The sequence below is a fragment of the Tarenaya hassleriana genome, unplaced genomic scaffold (assembly GCF_000463585.1).
Source record: "Tarenaya hassleriana unplaced genomic scaffold, ASM46358v1 Cleome7, whole genome shotgun sequence".
Classification (NCBI taxonomy): Eukaryota; Viridiplantae; Streptophyta; class Magnoliopsida; order Brassicales; family Cleomaceae; genus Tarenaya; species Tarenaya hassleriana.
Genome location: NW_010969548.1, coordinates 568,439 through 587,903, shown reverse-complemented (window position 1 = coordinate 587,903; position 19,465 = coordinate 568,439). Strand labels below are relative to the sequence as shown.

The 19,465-nt window shown below is 34.1% G+C and overlaps 2 protein-coding genes across 2 annotated transcripts; one reads left to right on the top strand and one right to left on the bottom strand.

Annotated features, from left to right (window-relative positions):
* Window positions 1–5,157: 5,157 nt before the first annotated feature.
* Window positions 5,158–7,353, top strand: LOC104800506 (protein FAF-like, chloroplastic). Its single transcript, XM_010523323.1, has 2 exons — window positions 5,158–5,348; window positions 5,492–7,353. The coding sequence occupies exon 2, from the start codon at window positions 5,549–5,551 to the stop codon at window positions 7,007–7,009; it is 1,461 nt and encodes a 486-aa protein (XP_010521625.1). The 5' UTR covers window positions 5,158–5,348; window positions 5,492–5,548; the 3' UTR covers window positions 7,010–7,353.
* A 1,439-nt stretch (window positions 7,354–8,792) lies between these two features.
* On the bottom strand, window positions 8,793–13,528 carry LOC104800505 (serine/threonine-protein kinase RIO1-like). The gene is made up of 12 exons (XM_010523322.2): window positions 13,091–13,528; window positions 12,685–12,813; window positions 12,520–12,612; window positions 12,328–12,407; window positions 11,666–11,779; window positions 11,406–11,479; window positions 11,000–11,076; window positions 10,772–10,855; window positions 10,490–10,582; window positions 10,286–10,393; window positions 9,851–9,922; window positions 8,793–9,414 (listed from the first exon to the last, which is right to left on the bottom strand). The coding sequence occupies exons 1-12, from the start codon at window positions 13,391–13,393 to the stop codon at window positions 8,992–8,994; spliced, it is 1,650 nt and encodes a 549-aa protein (XP_010521624.1). The 5' UTR covers window positions 13,394–13,528; the 3' UTR covers window positions 8,793–8,991.
* Window positions 13,529–19,465: the final 5,937 nt, after the last annotated feature.

The window sequence follows — 19,465 nt, the reverse complement described above, 5'->3', positions numbered from 1 at the left end:
TCTATAAGTGATTAAAAGAAATTTAAATAAATATTTACAAAGTTAGTGTGATGTATCAATTGATAAAGTCTCAAACCAAAATTCTGATTCCTTTGGTTAAAAAAAATTGATGCAAAACCAATGCATCCATTTCAACTTGGAATCGGTTCATCTACTTGGAAACCGTTTTAATAAGGCAATTTAATATTATATCACATGCATGATACTGATTATTAATTAATTAATTATTTGATATCGGTTTGACATTATTGCTATTTGGTCGGGGGGAAAAACTGTTCTTAATAGTTATGTGATTCTATGTCTCCGAGGGGTCGATAAATGATATCTAGTCAAATTTTATAGTCATTAGATATTAAATTTTAGTAATACCAATTTTTTTTTAAAAATTATATTATGTGTTTATAGTTGATATTACAAAATCAGTAGTCTTATTAATTTAAATAACCAATTTTATGACTTTGATCTAAATAAACACGATCAACTTAATAGACTATCTATTGCCATGCTGGGATTGTTTGGTTAATTTATTTATAATCTTAATATATTATATTTTTTTGGTAAAGTATGCCCCTTTTGTAACCGCACTAGTTTGTTAAAGTCAATTTGAGAAAGATGATGCATGCACGTAATTTTAATTAATAGAAACTCTATTTTCTATTGTACAAGTTGACAAATTCACACGTACCCACCATGGTTTAAAAAAATATGTACATGCATACGCAAATGTGCAACTAATATATAAAACAATATAAAGAATGCGCTACAATTCGGTGAGCGAAATTATATGGTAAATTAAATGTGAATTTTTTTTAGGGTAAAATAAGAATTTTGTTTTTGCGTAGGTTCTAGTGGTCTTGCTTTATAGAGAGACAAGAAGCATCCACCTTTCCTAAAGCATTGGTTATCCTTCACCTCACATTTACATACGATCCATATTTAATCTATTTATCTTGTTTTGTTTTTAAGTTAAAAGAATTTATCTAAAATCTTGAAATTGAAGAATATACCAATTTAAAGTAATGCAAAGAATTAGTTGTTCTTCCTAAATTCGACTTTTTGTTTTATTATCTTAATTGATGAACAGAATATGAATAAGATATATGAGCATTGTACTCTTTATGATGCTATTACGTTTATGCGGAATTAATCTAAATATAATTTCAACGATAATTTGTGTTACAAATTTAAGGCACATACATATATAGATCCGAGAACAATTCAATAAGGATGATCTTCAAATATTAAGATCATACATATGTATTGTCCCTTAAAAATCTTAAAAGATAAAGCTAAGCCATTACATATATTTTTACTTATGGATGTAAATGGTTAATGAAATATGACCAGAGGAAATAGTAAAATAACATAATAAAATATGAACGGAGGAAATTATAGGATATTGTCAAACAAATATTTGTTTTGTTTTAATTTATTTTTGAAGTTTTTAACGGAAATCAGCTTTTTACTATTCTAATATAGAATACCCATCTCAAAAAAATCCTTGAAAACCATAATAACAAAGCTTTAGCCATAATAAAAGAATGAAAACGGCTTACAAAAATAAATAAAAAATCTATTTTGGTTAAATCAAATGTTTAAACTATAGTTACTATACTATTACTATCACTCCAATGTACTATATTACAAAAAATGTAAAGAATAAGGTTATGATTTTATTATTCCTTGCATTAATTCGGAGTTGATGATGCAGAAACACCGAGACCAATCTAATATCGTAGAATATATATACACAATTTACATTTGTGTAACAAGTTTGCATACTAATAAGGTGATGCTGCACCGATTAACAAATTTAAAAATTATAATTACACCGAACAAAAAATTACAAATAATTTTTAATATTGTTTTTAATCTATATATAGTAGACTCAAGATATTAGTCTAGCTACTGAATATCAATTCAACTACCATGTCATTGATTTGTAACTTGTAGAAAATATCGGCATGGATTCGCAAAATAATAAAGTAATTGATTTCAAATTCATCAACCGAAATAGAGAATAAACAAAGGTTGGGTGAACTTCCAAATTAACAAAAAAAAAAAAGTAAAACAAAGAGAGTGATATATATATCTATATATATGTCTGTGTGTGTGTGTTTGTGATATTTTGGGGTTTAATTAATAAAATAAATAGAAATCGGAGGCCATGCAATGCATGCATGAGACGTGGAATGGCATCAAAACCATGTTCAAAGGGATCTTTGCTTCCATCTTAAGCCACTTTTCTTTCTTTGTGCTCTCTTCTTTTGGCAACTTTTGTCGGTTTTGGTAGCGAATACACTTCTTTCTCTTTTTGTTTAGAAATCGTACACACACATATATTTTGTCCCCTCGTATTTTACGAGTATCTTTGGATATTTGGATAAAAAATTATATTGTAGTGACTAAAATAATTATATTCAATCATCTTATTTCTGTCGAAATTTGGTTTCTTGTTTGAACCAACATGATGGATCGGATCATATTTACTAACATCTGGTTATCACCTCTCACATTTCTTGAAATTTCATTTAGAAAAAACACAGTATATATATATATATACATATCATGGTTTAGGGTTATAAAAAATATATTGGACCATCAAAAAATCATGCTATAAAAAGAAATATTGAATATGTATAGCATCAAAACTCAAATAAAATGAATATACTTAATACTTATGCATGCATTCAGTCGGTACCTACGTGCTTCCTGTATTTTTTTTTTCACATTTAGAAAAATTCTTTAATTTTGTTCAGAATGGCTTTCAAAAGTTCTTAAAATTCATTTTTAAAGTTATAGATTTGAAAATGTAAAATTTAATAAGATTTGAAATTACTGAATTATATTACTTTCCTGTAAAAAAAATAGAGTAAGGTACTAATAGATGTTAGAATTCAAACTATCAAATCATATTTTTAGGTTATGAGACATTTTAGTACTAGTAACCAATAACCATATTTTTAAAAGTTGATAGATTTTTTATTAGAAAAATAATAATGGTTTTATTTATCACCTTTCCGTTCGTATTAGAGAGTACCTTTGGTGAATTTCTGGATTTATCATAAACGGACAGTGTTAAATTTGACCAAAAGATATTTCATTCTACTTTTAAATTCTATTTCTGGAAACATCTTTATCTCAAAACAATTCAATTCAAAATACCATTTTTTTTAATGTGATATTTTTTTTAGATATTCACTCCATCGTTATTAATTTAAGAGTAAATACATTTGTTGGCATGCAATTTAATATCTTCAAGTTCCCATGCATGCACGACTTATAGCTTTAACGAATATCGACCTCTGTTTTGAATAAATGCACCACGTCACTTATTATTATTATTATTATTATTATTATTATTATTATTATTTACCCCCACACAAAAATGACATCCAGCTCGTTCAATTTAATTTTTTGAATAAAATAAAAATCGGCTTCCAAAATGTGCCCTCAATAACGTGCCACGGCACTCTCTGAGTCTCGACCAAGGCATCGATACCATGATTTTCTTAAATCTTATTTTTCGTATGATTTTTTTTTTGGCGATTTTCGTTCCCTGTAAATAACAAGACACACTAACATACGAATATGTGGATCCATATGTAAGCATTTGCGAACAATTGTGCGCTTAAATTCATTCAAATATCATAGGAAAACATTATCTATTTGTTGTTCTCTTTTTCTTCGCAACTTGTAATTATTTTATGATATATATATATATATATATATATATATATATATATATAACAACTACGCTGCAATTTGGCTCACAATCATTCGGACTAACTAATAATATTTTTTTTTATATTTTTTTGATAAAAATATATTTTTTTTTATATTTAGTGAACTAATCTAATTCAAATATCTAGGAATATTACGTTGAAAATTAGCAGCAATTGCTATTTAACAGTTCTATTATTTATCATATATGTTATTTTAATTACAACTCCTCTGCATACTATATGTAGATAAATATAATGTTTTTGATTTTATGTATTGTTGTTAATTATTTCAGGACGAGTAAAAAAACTAAATTATTATATAACAATTTTATCATTTATCATTTTTATATTTTTAAAGATAACTCGGTCATTATGCACAATTTATATATTGATATTATTAATTTTAAAATGAGAAAAATAAATATTTGGCATGTCGGAAAGGTGGTTCGAATCTGACTGACAAAGCATCGTAATATTAAATAGAATTTATTTCTCTACCAGAACTTATACGTGTGTATTTACCAAAAAAACTTATGTGTATATATATATATGATAACCAATTATTTCCAAAAGAGGAAAACGAAAAATATTCGTTATTTTAATAAGTGTAATGTTGTCGTCTCAAGAATAATCAAGATTAACCTGTTTTCTCCAACGTTTATCAAATAATAAATTTTTCATTTCTATTAATCAGTGTCCTTAAGCATTTGGGTGGCTTAATATCTTTTATGTCCACTAAAATATAAAACCTTTGCTATTTTTTTTATATATAATCTAAAGTTGGACACCATTTAGCAAACTCAATTCAGCCTAGGGAATATATATTTTAAATAAGAAATGGCCCGATGGCCATTAATGAATTAAATTTGAATCGATATCGTAATAAGTTTTATGAAAATAACATACACATGACAAGATCAAATTTCAAGGCAGATAGTTCAATTTCCTCCATTTATATATAATAAAACATATCATACATATTCCGTTTAATAAATTTTCATATGATCACTTACGATCTATGTTTTATGATAATCATGTCATTTTGGTTAGAGATGCCATTTTCTTCGAGCATATAATTTTTTTCATAAATATATTTTGAAACTTTGTTGCTTGAATAAAAACCGTGCAATTCGATTTAGTAGATGGACCACCAAACTAAATAAAAGAGTTATAATGGTTTTTATTACATTAGAAATTTCAAATGCTTTCCATTTGAAAGGTGAGTAGAGAGATCCACACCCAAAAAAAATGTTAAAATAATTGTAAAGTTTATACCAAAATGAAAATGGGGAAAAGGGAAAAAGGTTTTAATAATTTTTTTTTAATTTAAAAAGAAAAAAATGGTGGCGTCAGATTGGGACCCACATGGACTTTACCCTCACTACTTATACCCATTAGAGTTGCCTCCATCATCCTCAATTGCCATCAAGCCTCGTTGATTCACAAGAACTTCACGATCACACACAAAAAAAAAAACGAAATTTCGCTGTTTGATCCGTCCTGTCAAAGAGGTTTTCTCTGTTTGTTGTTCGTCTTCATCTAAGCAACCCAGTGGTCTCTCTGCGGGCCTCTGTTGGTTCCTCCATCTGATCGCACAAATTCATCGTCGTCCTCTGTTTCCAGGTACAGTTCTGCAGCTCGATTGATTTCTAAACGTTGAATGGTTTTCGTGAGAGATTTTATTTTTATCCGGTGATTTCCGATTCATCGCGTCGTATAAGGAAATGGGTCGATTGCTGATCAAGTTCGTGTTTCTGGGTTTGCAGGAAACTGGTATTTTTCTTCGCCTCGAAGCGATTTTTTTGTCGTTGATCGTTGTGGAGATGAGTGGTTGTGTGAGTATGAATCTCGGACTTTCTTCCCCATTGAAGATGGAGGGAGAGGGAACAATAGTGAACAAGAAGCACGGCATAGTTTCGATCTTGGGGTCCGATTCAGACAACAGATCGTCACGCGCTTCTTCACTCAGAAGGACGTTATCTGCAGATATGTCGTCAAAGAAGTGGCTTTCACAAAATGGCCTGTCGTCTCCTCCGAAGAAGAATGCATCACAAGAAAGCAGAGGAGGAGGAGGAGGAGGAGGAGAAGACAGTGAAGTGAAGTCGGCCTTTGACATATGGACTTCGATTCAGGAAGAGAAGAAGAAAGAGATAGAGGGTGAGAGAAATGGACAAGTCGATGTGTGGGGCTTGATCTTGTCCGAGAAGAAAAAGGACGTTTGCATGGGAAAGTCGGTTCCTCCTCCTTACGTGCACCCACTTGTGAGAAGATCTAAGAGCTCTTTGAGTGAGAGAAGCCTCGAGATCTGTACTGAGAGTTTGGGTTCGGAGACTGGATCCGAAGGGTTTTCATGGTACAATTTGTCGGAGAAATCGGAGGAAGTTTTAGAAGAGAAAGACGATGTTGGAAACTTCCAGGGATTGCAGAAGGAACCGGAGAAACAAGAGTTCAGAGCATGGAAGCAAGAAGAACCGGTTATGGCTGCGAAGTCTAGTTGCTTGGGGGACAAGAAATCCACTCAGAGGTCTTTCCCTCCTCCAATACAGTCTCTTTCTCGCCAAGACGGTGCTTCCACATACATGAGGACACGCCGTGACAACGGCCGTTTGGTTCTTGAAGCCGTAGAAATCCCTTCCAAGGACAACTTCTGTGCTCAACGCCAAGATGGCCGGCTCGTCCTAACATTTGCCAAGGCAAACCAAAACGTGGACAAGACCGAAGAAATAACGGACGAGATGGAGCAAGAGAAAGAGGAAAACGGGTTCGAGAGTTCTGAAGAAGAAGAAGGAGAAGGACATGATGAGATGGAGATGAGGTTTGCTATGGAGCAAGCACCAAAATTTTCAACTACCCATGGCTTGATCAGTGTTCATAGGTTAGCCCTAATGGTGAACAAACGTATTAGGGCTAACCTATGGTCATCAAAGAATCTCAATGATATCATTAAGCCAAAGGGTAGTGAGAAAGAGGAGGAGGAGGAAGAAGAAGAAAAGCCGGCCGAACTGGAGAAACCAAAGCCTAAATCTCAATCCCTACCACCCCGACCACGACCACGGCCACCAGCCGCCACTACCACCACTTCGTTGAATGTGTATGAATACTATTGGAGGCCTAAGCCCATAAGAATGGGTTCCACTGACGAAAAGAGCGAGGAACAACAATATGTGGTAGTGAGGAGGAATAAGCAGCAAGGGAATGGCGACGAGGTTTTGGTGGTCAATGGGTGCAAAGATCAAAAGAGGTCCCTTTTGTTTTGGGAGCCTTATTGCATTCCCACTTCCTAGACACCAACTGCCACATCTGCCTAATTATTCTCCATACTATCAATCAAAATAAACTATCACCAATTATCATAAACCAATCAACCCATAGTTGACTTATATATATATATATATATATATATAATATTTGTATTCTAAATGTGTAATTTTTTTCTCCCCTTGTGTTTTTCCACTTACTCGTGTGGAGTTTGTGTAGCAAAACCAAAATAAAAGAACAAGAGAGAGAGAGAGGGGGTGAGAGATTTTTACTTGTAGAGAGAGAACAAAAACAAAAGAAAAGGAAAGACTTATATTTACAAATGTATTACTATAATGTTCTCTAATAAATAAACATGTTGAATTTTCTATGATGGCTTTTTTTTTAACTTTATTTTGGGGGATATTATAATTATTTATAGGTTTGGAAATGAATTTGAGCCGATGGGAAAAGAGAGAAAAGTTCAAATGACGTAATTTTTGGGGAAATCATGATCATTATGAACTTTATATTATGTTTTTTTTTTGTTAAAAAGAACTTTATATTATGTTTGGTGAGTTGATATTATCTTTGATGTTTTTCATAATATATATATATATATATATATACAAATCATGATTAATTTTTTTAGGTGTAAAGTATAAAACACTAAAACAGATTTTGTCTGCGGTTTCACTAATCTCTTTGCAAAAGACTTCATTTTCCACCTCCATTTGTTTTCAAAAGATAAAACAAAGGAGAAGAAGCCTTTTGCCTTTTACTCAAAAAAGTTATAAACTATTAACATGCTGTCGGATATTTTTTTTGAAAAAAAAAAAGTTGTCGAAACAAAAATCTTAATTGCTTGAATTTGTATTTTTTAATTTTCTATTCAGACTATCTTTTGAACTCCTTTTAATTTCTTTTAGTTTGGTCATTTTTGTGCAAGTAAGACTGCCAATTTAAAATATAGCTTAGATTTAAATACAACTTTTTTTTTCAAGAAGTATCCAACATATCATTAGATTAAGATTTACTAATAATGCTAATATAGGTTGAAAAAATGGTCCTAATATAAAGATATAAATATCTCTCCCTATAATATCTTGTTAGCTCCAATAACATTATAGTTAAAAGTAGCAGTTTTTATAATTGTAAAAAATGGTATTTTTTTAATATTATTTTAAGAAGTGAATTTCTTTCACAAGCGAACCCTAAGTGCATTAAACCCTAACCCTTGGGGTGTAGTGATTCAATTAGACAATGATGTTTAATACCAAATCGAACAAGAATGAGCTGAAACCATTACATGGATGCCCACTATACTAATATGAAGCTATGAGGTATAAAAAGCCCATTTTGGCTCCAATAGCTTAATCTCATGAAATGTTATGGGCCCAAATAACAACTAAATTGGCAAATGAATAAATTTTATTTTTGTATATCCAAACAAGGAATTACATTTTTTTTTTTTAAAACACTAAGCACAGCAAAAAAAAAAAAAGGTATACACAACAATACAGAAGAATAAAAAAACATATTGAGTTCTGAATCTTCTAAGATTAACAAAACCAATTTTCTAAATGTATTAAATAATTTTTCTTTGTTACTACATAAACATGATTCTATAATAGAGATACACAAAGCACATCCAATGGCAAAAACTAACAAGTTAAAAATGAAGAACCTCACAATCCATCTTTTGGAAATATATCTTATTGGATTTCAGAAAACTATATCCAAATATAATTCGTTCACAATTATGTTAAATTTTTTTTTATATAGTGTAAACATTATAATATATTTTTTATTTAGTTTTCATTTTGATCCTAATATAAGAAAGTAGATCACCTCCCACTCGGGTTTTATCGTATTTTGATGACAAAAATTTTTAAGTTACAAGACCAACTATAGGTAACTGATCTCGCACACAGACAACCAAAAATGACATAAAACGATTGTGAAAAAAAAAATGTTTTTTTTTTCTCTTTCCCTAAGCAGAATTATTATGCAAGGGAAGAAGGTTCCCTCACCTGGTCTTATGGGACTTGGCCAGTTTCTTCTTCCTCTTCTTGAGAGCCTTTGGGATCTTGTTCTTCCTCGCTTCTCTCTTCTCTTCTTTCACTTTCTTCTTGTTCTCCTTCCTCGCAGCTTTCTTGTCCACAGGACCCACCCCTCCTTCCTCTTCTTCAGAGTCACCCTCTTCAGAATCAGAACCTTCCTCAGAATCAGCATCGTCTCTCGAACCCTCTGGATCGTCGAGAGGATCCTGTGGTCCTTGAAGCGGCTGTTCCTCTGTATGTGAGGTTACGGGCTGTGAAACTTTAGGTAGAGCATCCTTGAGGCCGGTGATGGTTTTGTACAGAATATCGCCCGTGTCCTTTCCGTTCTTTAACTTCATCACTTCCTCTTCTGCCTTCTCGACAGCATGTAGAGTTTTCGGGATGTATGACTGATGAAATATAAAGCATGACAACGCATTAGAAAAAAAAAAAAACACGAGGAGTTCCTTTGTAGAAACCAGATTTCGGGTTCGCACCAATTCCTCTGCAGAAACTAGATTTCGAGTTAATCACCGATTCACTTGTCAGAAACTAAGTGCTGTTGTTTTGAGGCACATACCGCGACTTTCACCTTCTCTAATTAAGACTGAATTCCTTACAAGGACTAAGACTAACTTGTTCGTTTCACAATAATTCAAGATTCCATTTCTACTAACTAAAAACCATGTTGAGAGATTCATGTAAGCCTACATATAAAACTATGTTCAATGAGAAAGAAAGAAAAAAACTAGGGCAGATATAGAAAAGTAGTACCAACGATAGAAAGCTGAAATTTTGAAGAGGGTTAGCATAATACTGAAATGCTCAACGCGTAACTAAACTAACCTGTCTGAATACCGAGTCCGCAATTTCATCCTCCATAGATATGTCTCCCCGCTCCATGATTCTGCGTTGGACCTGAATATTAGAATTCATTAGGAGGACAAGCAGATCATCAGATACACGTCACTAGTTGTAACTTTCCCAATCAAAGCTTTACAATTTCATCTGGATTTCAAGAAGCAGGTTGAAAAACAAGTGATTAAAGATGTCACATACCACACGGGTTCAGAGCTATCAATTTCCGCAAGCTATACGAGCTATGGAGGAGAGTATACGGGGAAAAAATACGAAAGGATTCAAAATCAAGAAGATTACTTCTATGGTTTTCCATGAAAACTAGACCCTTGTTTCTGATAGAAAATATTATTAGGACTATGTTCAATACCAAATGTATCCTCTGAAGAAATTCAAACAATTAGGCATTACGCAACACAATACCTCTTCCAAATAGCTGTCAACTGTGTCTTCCGTAATTGTCGGGTCGACTATGAAGTCAAATAACTCGCGTATCGTCATGACAGCAACACCATGTTTCTTGAAAAAATCCTACAAGTAAAATGGCGATGAATTTTCCCATCAGCACTATATTCACCGATCAGTCTACCAAAAACACAAGTTGAAAGAACTTGCATTGGCACTTACCGAGACATGGACACAATCTTCCTTCAGGAAATCAAGGGCATGAGGATGGTCGAGATCGACAGATTGAGAAACGTCGATTATATAAAGGTGTCCCTAACAAAATTTAAGAAAATATCATTCATTAAACCACATACATTTCCGTTCTCTAGCTTTTCTGCAACTGTTTTCTTCTGGTTGTTTGTAAAGGTATGCCAAAATGATTCCGCGGAAAGGTATGCCAAAATGAGAAAGAGCATGAAAAAGGTAATCAAGGTGAATTCTCCATGAAATACAAAAACCCACCTCGAAATAGAGTATGTTATATTCACTGAGATCTCCGTGCACCAACTTACACTTCTGATATAATGTACGCATCGAGATTATCAACTGAAAAAGGAAAATCAAATGAAAAGCTGACAGTGAAATTACAATTTTATCAGGCAATGAGACAATAATATATAGTACAAGGAAATCAAGACATTTTTACAACTAAAACTAGCATTAGACCACGAAAAATAACTTCTCACGAACCTCTAAATAACACTCACGCAACTTGTCCAGAGATAATGCAGCATCCTTAAGACGTGGTGCAGCCCAACCGTTCTTACCTGTAACAGACAGCAAAGACAAAAACAGTGTCAGTCGAGCTATGTCAGCCCAACCATCATTTCATCTTCATTGATGCAACTCATCAAGAGGAACAAGACCAGAAGCAAAGGCACGGAAAGTGAGATCTAAGATTTCTCATTCTTTCTTCATGAAAAGCGAAACCTGAGATTACTCTGTCTTTCTTCTAAAAAAAGAAAGTAATCTGTGGAAGTAACTGAATAGTGAACAATAAAGAGTAGCATTGGCCACCTGAGGAAAAATTTAGACGAAAACAGGAAAAAAAAAAAAAGGAACACGAAAAGATGACAATGAAAACAGAAGGGCGAACCTATAAATTCCATGACTAGAACATGAAGTCGTAGAAGCAAAGGAGTTGGACACCTAATTCCTGCAGCATGAAGCCTGCCAATGAAACAATATACGTCAAAAAAACTAAGGAGTTATATTATTTCCCGCATAAATCGAACATGCAAGTCTTTCACCACTGTCCTGCTCATTGAGAATATATCAACATATACTATGCTCACATATTCTATCTTTATTTTTTTTTCATCCAGTGCACATCAACCATGAATCATAATGCACTACCTCCTAAGATTTCTGTTTTCTTTTTCAGCCCATGTCTTCACCATCTTCCGTGGATTATGTCGGCAGTATCCATATCTAAAACGGTAATCACCCTGTACATATCGATCCCGATCCCTGTACACAAGGTTGAAAAGCGATTATACAAGCCAGAGAATAAATATAGTCAAAGGCCTCAAACAGAAAATCAAACAAAGAAATCTCTTGGTTCCATGTGTATATCGGAAGAAACGGCATGTTACAACAAAGTAACATCATCCTAATAATGAGCATTAAATCTACTCTGAAAAAGGGAAGAGGTTCTACATGCATCTCAACAAAACCAAGACAAAGATTCAGTTGCCTTACTGAACTAAACCACGTAGCACTACATATACTGGTTCAACCAAGCAAATAACTTAAGTTATCTAGTTCCTGTAATACACCACTAAGACTACGCTTTTCCAATGCTATTCGGTTCAAGAAAAACATGGGAGGAATTACAGTAAGCAGCTTCTGTTCCGTCTTGGAAGTAAATCGAAAGAATAGAGTTTGGAGCAAAACAATGCAAGCCTAGTCTAGCCTTAAAAAAGGATGAAAGACTAATATAAGGATGTAAGGAGAGCAAAGCATTGGAGAAGAAAGGGTTTTTTCCGCGATGAGCATGCATTCTAGAAGAAACTCACTTGAAAACCAGAACGGATGTCTTGTACACTTTTATTGCGAGTTCCTGACCGTCAGATTTTGTGGCATGATAAACATTTGCCTGAAAAACAATAGAAGGGTACATTATCATCCTGAAGTATTGATTAAATGGATGTGCCTCAATTAAATTAGGCATGACTAAACGAAGCACGGAAGCTGAAAACACGACGCACTTCTTTTCCTGTGGAGATACAGCCATTGATATCGTTGAACACACCGCGATTAAGCATCCTAAACAAAACCATCCGGGTCCTCGGGTCAAGAGCCTGGAACAAAGAAAAAACATGAGTACATTGCCAAAAAGTCTATGACTTGAAGATAAACCGGCACAGTTTCACCTGTTCAACAGTTGCCCGGTCCGCCTTATCGACAGATCTGCTTTTACCGATTTCTGTTTCCCTGAGGCTATCACGTATAGCAGTTGTCACAGAATTAGACATTCCAACTTTCATCCTTGCTTCCCAACTCTGCATCCACAATTCACTCGTACAATGACTCAAAATACCAAAAGAAACTTCTTCAAATTGCAATCTTGCACTTAAAAGAGATCAAACACGGGAAAGGATAAGCTCCCCGTACCAACTACATGAAGTCCAAAACCCTAATTGAAAACCGAGAAAACCCACGAACGAATTATATGACGAAATCTAAAAACCATAAACCCTAATAAAACAACAAAGCTTAACGCCATACGAGAACACAACCAAAATTGAAAAATAAACAGGAAAATTAAGAATCTTTCACCTCCAAGGGCGAAGCACAGATGTGATGGGCGAGCTTCTGGGCCTTATTCGAGAGAGGTTGAAGAGCAGAGGAATTAGGGCGGGCACCATGGCCACCGTGGGCATTGGGTCGGCGCGCGTGAAGAGTGAAGGAACCATCGACGACCTCGTCTTCGTCCCTGGCGTCTAGCCAGTCCAAAGCTTCTCCGATGTCGGAATCTGACGAGACATCTTCGTCATCCCAATCCTCAGTCTCGTCTCTATTGATGTCCGGCGTGTGTCGGTCTCCGATACGCAAGGCATTACCGTTGTCTAAATCAGACATAACTGAGATTCGCGAGAGAGATGATGAGGGTGACTAGAGGCGGGCCAAGACCGAAACGGCGAAGCTGCGACGGCGAGAGGAGAGATCGGAGATTCGGTGGAGGAGAGGAGGAGAGTAGGTTGTCTGAAACCGAAGTAACCTTAGGTTTTTATACTTGTCCTCGTACCCTTTTCCAACCCAAATAATTTCGGTTTTTCTTTTTATTCAAAACCCGAACGAATCTTATGTGAGCCAGATAATTGAATCGAGTATTCAAATTTCGAATTTTTCTAACCTAATTTTAATAGAATAATCATTTAAAATTTAGAAGAAACATTTAAAACAAATGTATATAATTGAAATAAAATACGTCAACATACATTAATAAAAATTCTAATATATTCATTTTTATTTATACACAATATTATTGACGATTTTATTTTCAATAAATTAACAATAATTTTTATTTTACTAAAAAGAAAATTTGAATAGGTAAAATAAAAATTTTAACTATAACATAAAAATAATTTATCTAAAATATTTTAAAATAAAAGAATCGATAATTTAATTAAATAAAATTTCAAATTATAGAAAAATATATTATCTGTAAAAAGATTCTAAATTAAAACACAAAATTCTTGGTAATATAATACTTCTTTTAATAAAAAATAGTAAACAATTAAACCTGATTTTAGTCATTTGTACGGTATATATAATATTATTTTTTCGAAATATTCTTTTATATTTTATAATTTTTTTAGATTTAATTACATATATTGATGAAAGAATTATAAACCCGAATTTGGTAACTAGAAAGTTTTCCGTACCTTTGATCTGCTACATCTTCCACGGTCCACAAACAACATGTGTGCTACAATTATCAGATAGTTGTGCACCCCTTCTCTAATCTGCGGCTCGAACATAGGATCTGGGACACGAGTAACCCACCATCTCTCACAAGCTACACCACTCGGCTACGGTTTTCTAGTAACCCGAATAATTTTTATTTTTAATTAAATGAAATTTATAGTTCTTTTTATAATCGATTCAAAATTTAAAAGATGAATTTAAAGATTTTTAATATATGGAAATAATGCACAATACTGTAGGAGGTTGAAAAAAAATATGATCAAAGTTTCTAATTGAACGATAATAATACCGTAAATAACAAACTTAATTTTAGAAGTAAGAACAAAACATAGGAAAAATTGATTTCAGACCGTAAGCCACATAGTTTTCTGACAACATTCAACGTTGCAGTTCTTGGATTGATCGCAACTTCAACTCGCTTGAGAAACTTGGTCTGGTATGATTCTTGGTCTTGGTCGCGTGTTGATATTTATACGTACGCATATGATTTCGTACCATTGATGCATCAAAGCTCCTGGAGATGGCTACCCGAAATCTCGAGGAATTGAAGGTTGATACAAATTTCCAGGTAGTGATAACATTTTTTGCCTTTATAATTTTTCAAAGTTTATAATATATTTCCTGGATTAATAACTAACTTTTCACAGATGAAGCAGCTTCTTCATAATATTGACGCTACTATATATATATGCCAAATAAGTGGTTCATTAGATTTAGCAAAGATGAATCATAAAGCAACATAAAATTTGAATGACTAGTCAGTACTCGTAACTATATATATATATATATTCCATATCTGACATTTGATTATATCTATATATACTCCTGAAACCATAAACAAGTAGTAGGGTCATATATATAAAGATCTACTAGTTAATGTTATGGATGTCTGAAAACGGAGCAAACTGCAGGAGAGGAGGAGTTTGAGTCTGTGTCCGAAACTGAGGATGTTGTGGATTGAACATCAGATGGTTGTTGTTCATGTATCCTTGCGGCACAAGTAAACCAGAGTTCGTCCATTCCATTTCCATATTCATGCCTCTGCTTTCACCTCCCATCCCCGTTTCTGAAAACCCTAAACCGTTGCAAGGCCAGCCTCCGCTCCCACCGCCATTCGCCATTAGATTTTGCTGAATCATCCTCCTCCTCTCTGGAACCATGGCCCCGTTAAAACCTGGATTGCAGTACGCGTATTGCAGAGAGTTATTGTATCCGTTTTCTGAAAACGCATTCCAATCCAACATCGCTGCCGCATTCTGTTCATCCATACCAAACCTAGAAAATCTAGGGTTTACGGGAAAATTCACGGACTGGGTCTGTCCAAGAATCGGCTGACAAGAACTACTGATTTGGGCATCGTCGATCTTCTTGTTAGCCGCGGCCTTGTGTTTCTCCGATTCAATAAACCTAAGCCTCTGTTTCAGACATAATATATTTCTCTCCAAGAGACCACCCAACTCCGACAACCGATCAGGAGAGAGCCCATCAACCCTAGTCCCCAGATCCATGGAATCGCGACCATGATTGTGCTCAATCTTGTCAAGAAAGGAGGAAAGATTCAAGCTTCTCTTGCGTCTGAGGGTGTCGTCGAGCGATCTGTACTTGAAGGCAATGTCCCTAACCTTGTCGATGTCTTGGGGCCACGTCTGAAGAGATTCATCGGGGCCATAACATATGACACAGACATCGACTCCGCACAGAGTGGAGAGTTCCTGAGCTTTCTTGATGACAGTTGACTGCCTTCTTCTAAATACTGAATTATGTTGAGAAAGTTTCTTGTCGGAGGAAGAAGACGAAGAAACCATTGTTGCGTTATCTCGTCTGTGCTTCCGAGGTAAATACAATACAAAATATCATATATATATACACACATACGTTGCGGTCTTCTCTCTCTTAATCAACGCGGCGAGTATCTTGATAGATTTTATTTTCCATTTCTTTTTTTGTTAAATTTTATTTTCCATTTCTTTAAATTTCCATTTCTATTTCTTTTAAGGTCAACCGTGTATTTACATTTTTTTAAGTATTTTTTTTTATGGAAACAATATGAAGCTTCTTTTAATGTTTTTTTTTTAAATCTTTCTTTTTCCTTTGAGTTTTTTTTTTCTCATTAAACTATAAGAAAACAACATAAATTGATGATATAAAAGATTTCGAGATTTCCTGAAGCTTTCATACATTTTTTTTAACGAAATAAAATCCTTTGTAGCTGAAACAAATGGAAAAGGTTCTCCTCATTTTCTTAGATGGTCATATAATACAGTACTTTCCAATGAATTTGCAGCTGAAACAAATGGAGATTGCGATAAAGGATACAAAACCAAACCAACCATTTGATCCAAAAACCCTCTGCCCATGGTTAAAAAAAACAGTTAAATTCGTTGATGTTTTCTACCCAAAAAAGTTTACCACTTTCTAGCCGGATTTCAAGTTAACAAATTTCAACCTCTACTGAAATCTCATGAACACTCAGCACAAGGAAGAAAAGAAAGAATGCTTATGATCACAACCCAAATCCTCCCATGTTAGCTGAAACTACTGCTAATGTTGATTGCGCCATCAAACCCCAACGCTGTAATGCAAAATATGATGGTGTCAGTAGCAATTCCACTGCACAAATCTCCAAAAGTCTGAAATATCTTCTTGGGTCTTGACGAAGATAGAGGTAGAAGATAAAAGGCTCACCTTCTGATGGGTCCCTCACAGAATATGAAAAAAGGAACCCATGTCATTAAGAAATTGGAGATTGCCCACGAGAGTGGTAGTTTTCTTTGTTCTTGGATTGTATTTCAAGACCCTCCATTGTCTTCTCCGGAGAAATTAATGGTAATAGCATGAAGTTCCTGAAATAAGCCAACATTTTTCAGGATACTCAAGGACTACATAATCAATCGTTCTTAGGTCAGGAAACAAAGTTAATAAGTAATAAATCTAGCATATGAAGTTCATAGAAATATCTTCTAAGAGCATCCATCACAAGACGACAAAATTCAACATCAAGCCTCCAAAAGTTTGGCAGACTATCTATTGTATTGTCACGTCTTAAGATAAGATAATACCTTTCTACTACTTTTCTCCTCGGCAAGGATTACAAACGCATACTGACAGGAGGCTAAACACGATAAGCTTCAGTAAGAACAGAGAAATCTAGATTCAGAGACATACACTGAAAACGGATTAATCAATCTATTGATATCTTTTACGGTTAAACAATAAACTGAGGAAAAGAAGAATAATCTGATGATAAAAATTTTCTTTAACAAGCTTCATCATAAATCTCAAGTTTCAGAAACTCAGATTCATTCCCTTCAGTAGCTCAAGAAAACAGGGAACAAAGTAACACACACTTGAAGAAAACATACCTCCATTGGTATACAGAGCTGCTGTCGGTAAAGTAAAAATTTCATTCATCATCCACGTCAAGATCATCGGTAAACCTCGACGCCACACCATCGACCTCCGCCATTTTGGGAAGTTCACCTCTTTCAGACACTGCTCTCAAGTTTCATCAGCCCTGAAATAAGCATCCGCAATGTACAAATCCCTTGTTTTCTTATCAAACCGAAGACCAAGACGTCGATCAGATGTGCTCATTCTTCAAGCAAGGCATGGGTTGCATTGTTCTGACCGGAATTATAAAGATCTAGAGTGTAAGAGACAAACAAACCCCAGTTTTCAAGACCCACCATTGAAGAATCACTCACATAGATATCTGAATTTCAAAAAATAGCAGTAAACATAAGAGGCATCATACATGTTCCATATACGAATCTAACAGAACAAAGTGTTCCAGAAAAAGGGTTTCCACAGAAATTGCTCAAATCGAATAGAGTGATACCATTAATCTACAAGCAAAACAATCGAATCACACATTTAAGCATTGAATCGCATATTGTATGCAACCAATAACAACACTACAACAACTCTAGATCACATTATCAATTCCAAATCTCAAAGCCATAATCCTACAAATAAGCTCTCTAGCTTCACCAAATGATCACCTTATTTCCCATGATTCCCACTTTGGAAAGATGAGAAACACTGATTTCTTATCCAACAACGAAATCCCTTCTCCAGAATCCGATTTCCTCACGAAACCCAGAACACAAAACGACTAAAATTCAAAATTCAAACTCTAAAATCGTTTTTACCAAAAAAATTCAAACTCTAAAGAAACTCACCGGTTCCTCGAAATCAGTGAACCGGTGACAATCCAAGAACAGAACACAGTCGTCGTCGACGCCGGTGTATGGAGGACGACCGAACGGATCAAAAGCGATGCTCTCGGGACCCTGAACTTCGTTGAAAACCCTAATATCCGATCTCTAAAGCAGATTCTCAGGGTCTCCCTCCTAAGGAAGCACGGATAATGGCGGCATATTAACCTAGTAGGCGTGGAACTCGGGGAACTGGGCAAAGCCGTCGTAGATGACGACACAGAGGAAATTTATTCGTCAAGTCGCTCTATTGCATGACACTTCTCCGCGTAAATTTCAAACTCCACTAAGATTTTTAAGATATGAATAGTTTTTTTTTAATTTTCTACTTTTATTTTATTTTTCTTATTTTAGGATCCATTACTGTTAATCCGCAATATGTGGCTCTTGATTATATTATTCACTATATAAAGATTTTAAGTATATATTATAAATAAGGGAGGAGAACATATTTCTTACAATATATGGACAAACTTCATCTTTCCATTTCCACACATTAATTGCATCCGCCATAGTTTCCAAGTCGTTTTTTATTTTTTTATTTTGCAATTGTAGACATATAAATGAGTATATTTTTTTTTTAAATCATTTGGTTATTATATTTTTTATTGAGAAAATTCCAAATAAATATTTACTATATAGAGATTTAATTACATATTAAAAAGTTAATAAAAACAGTCTATACACGTCGACGCATGTAGATTAATAGTATAGTTAGCAATTAGTTAAAACTATTTAAATAAATCCGTATAAATGATTTAATTTTTTATTATAGCCTTTAAAAAAACAAACAAACTAATACCCTTTGTTTTTCTCAAGTCAATAACCGATTCAAACATCCCACGCTTAAACTCCACGAGGATAATGGACATTTATACACATATCTACTCATGTTAATAGATCCGTTTAAAACGTGGAAACTTTCAATAATTAATTCGACTAGCTTCTTTAATTTATGCATGCATACACACACACACACACACATATATATATATATATATATATA

Coding starts and splice junctions, on each gene's coding strand:
- LOC104800506 (XM_010523323.1), top strand. CDS start 5,549: ATGAGTGGTTGTGTGAGTATGAATCTCGGACTTTCTTCCCCATTGAAG.
- LOC104800505 (XM_010523322.2), bottom strand. CDS start 13,393: ATGTCTGATTTAGACAACGGTAATGCCTTGCGTATCGGAGACCGACAC. Junction 12,814..13,090: donor TCTGTGCTTCGCCCTTGGAG/GTGAAAGATTCT, acceptor TTGTGGATGCAG/AGTTGGGAAGCAAGGATGAA. Junction 10,583..10,771: donor ATAACATACTCTATTTCGAG/GTGGGTTTTTGT, acceptor AAATTTTGTTAG/GGACACCTTTATATAATCGA.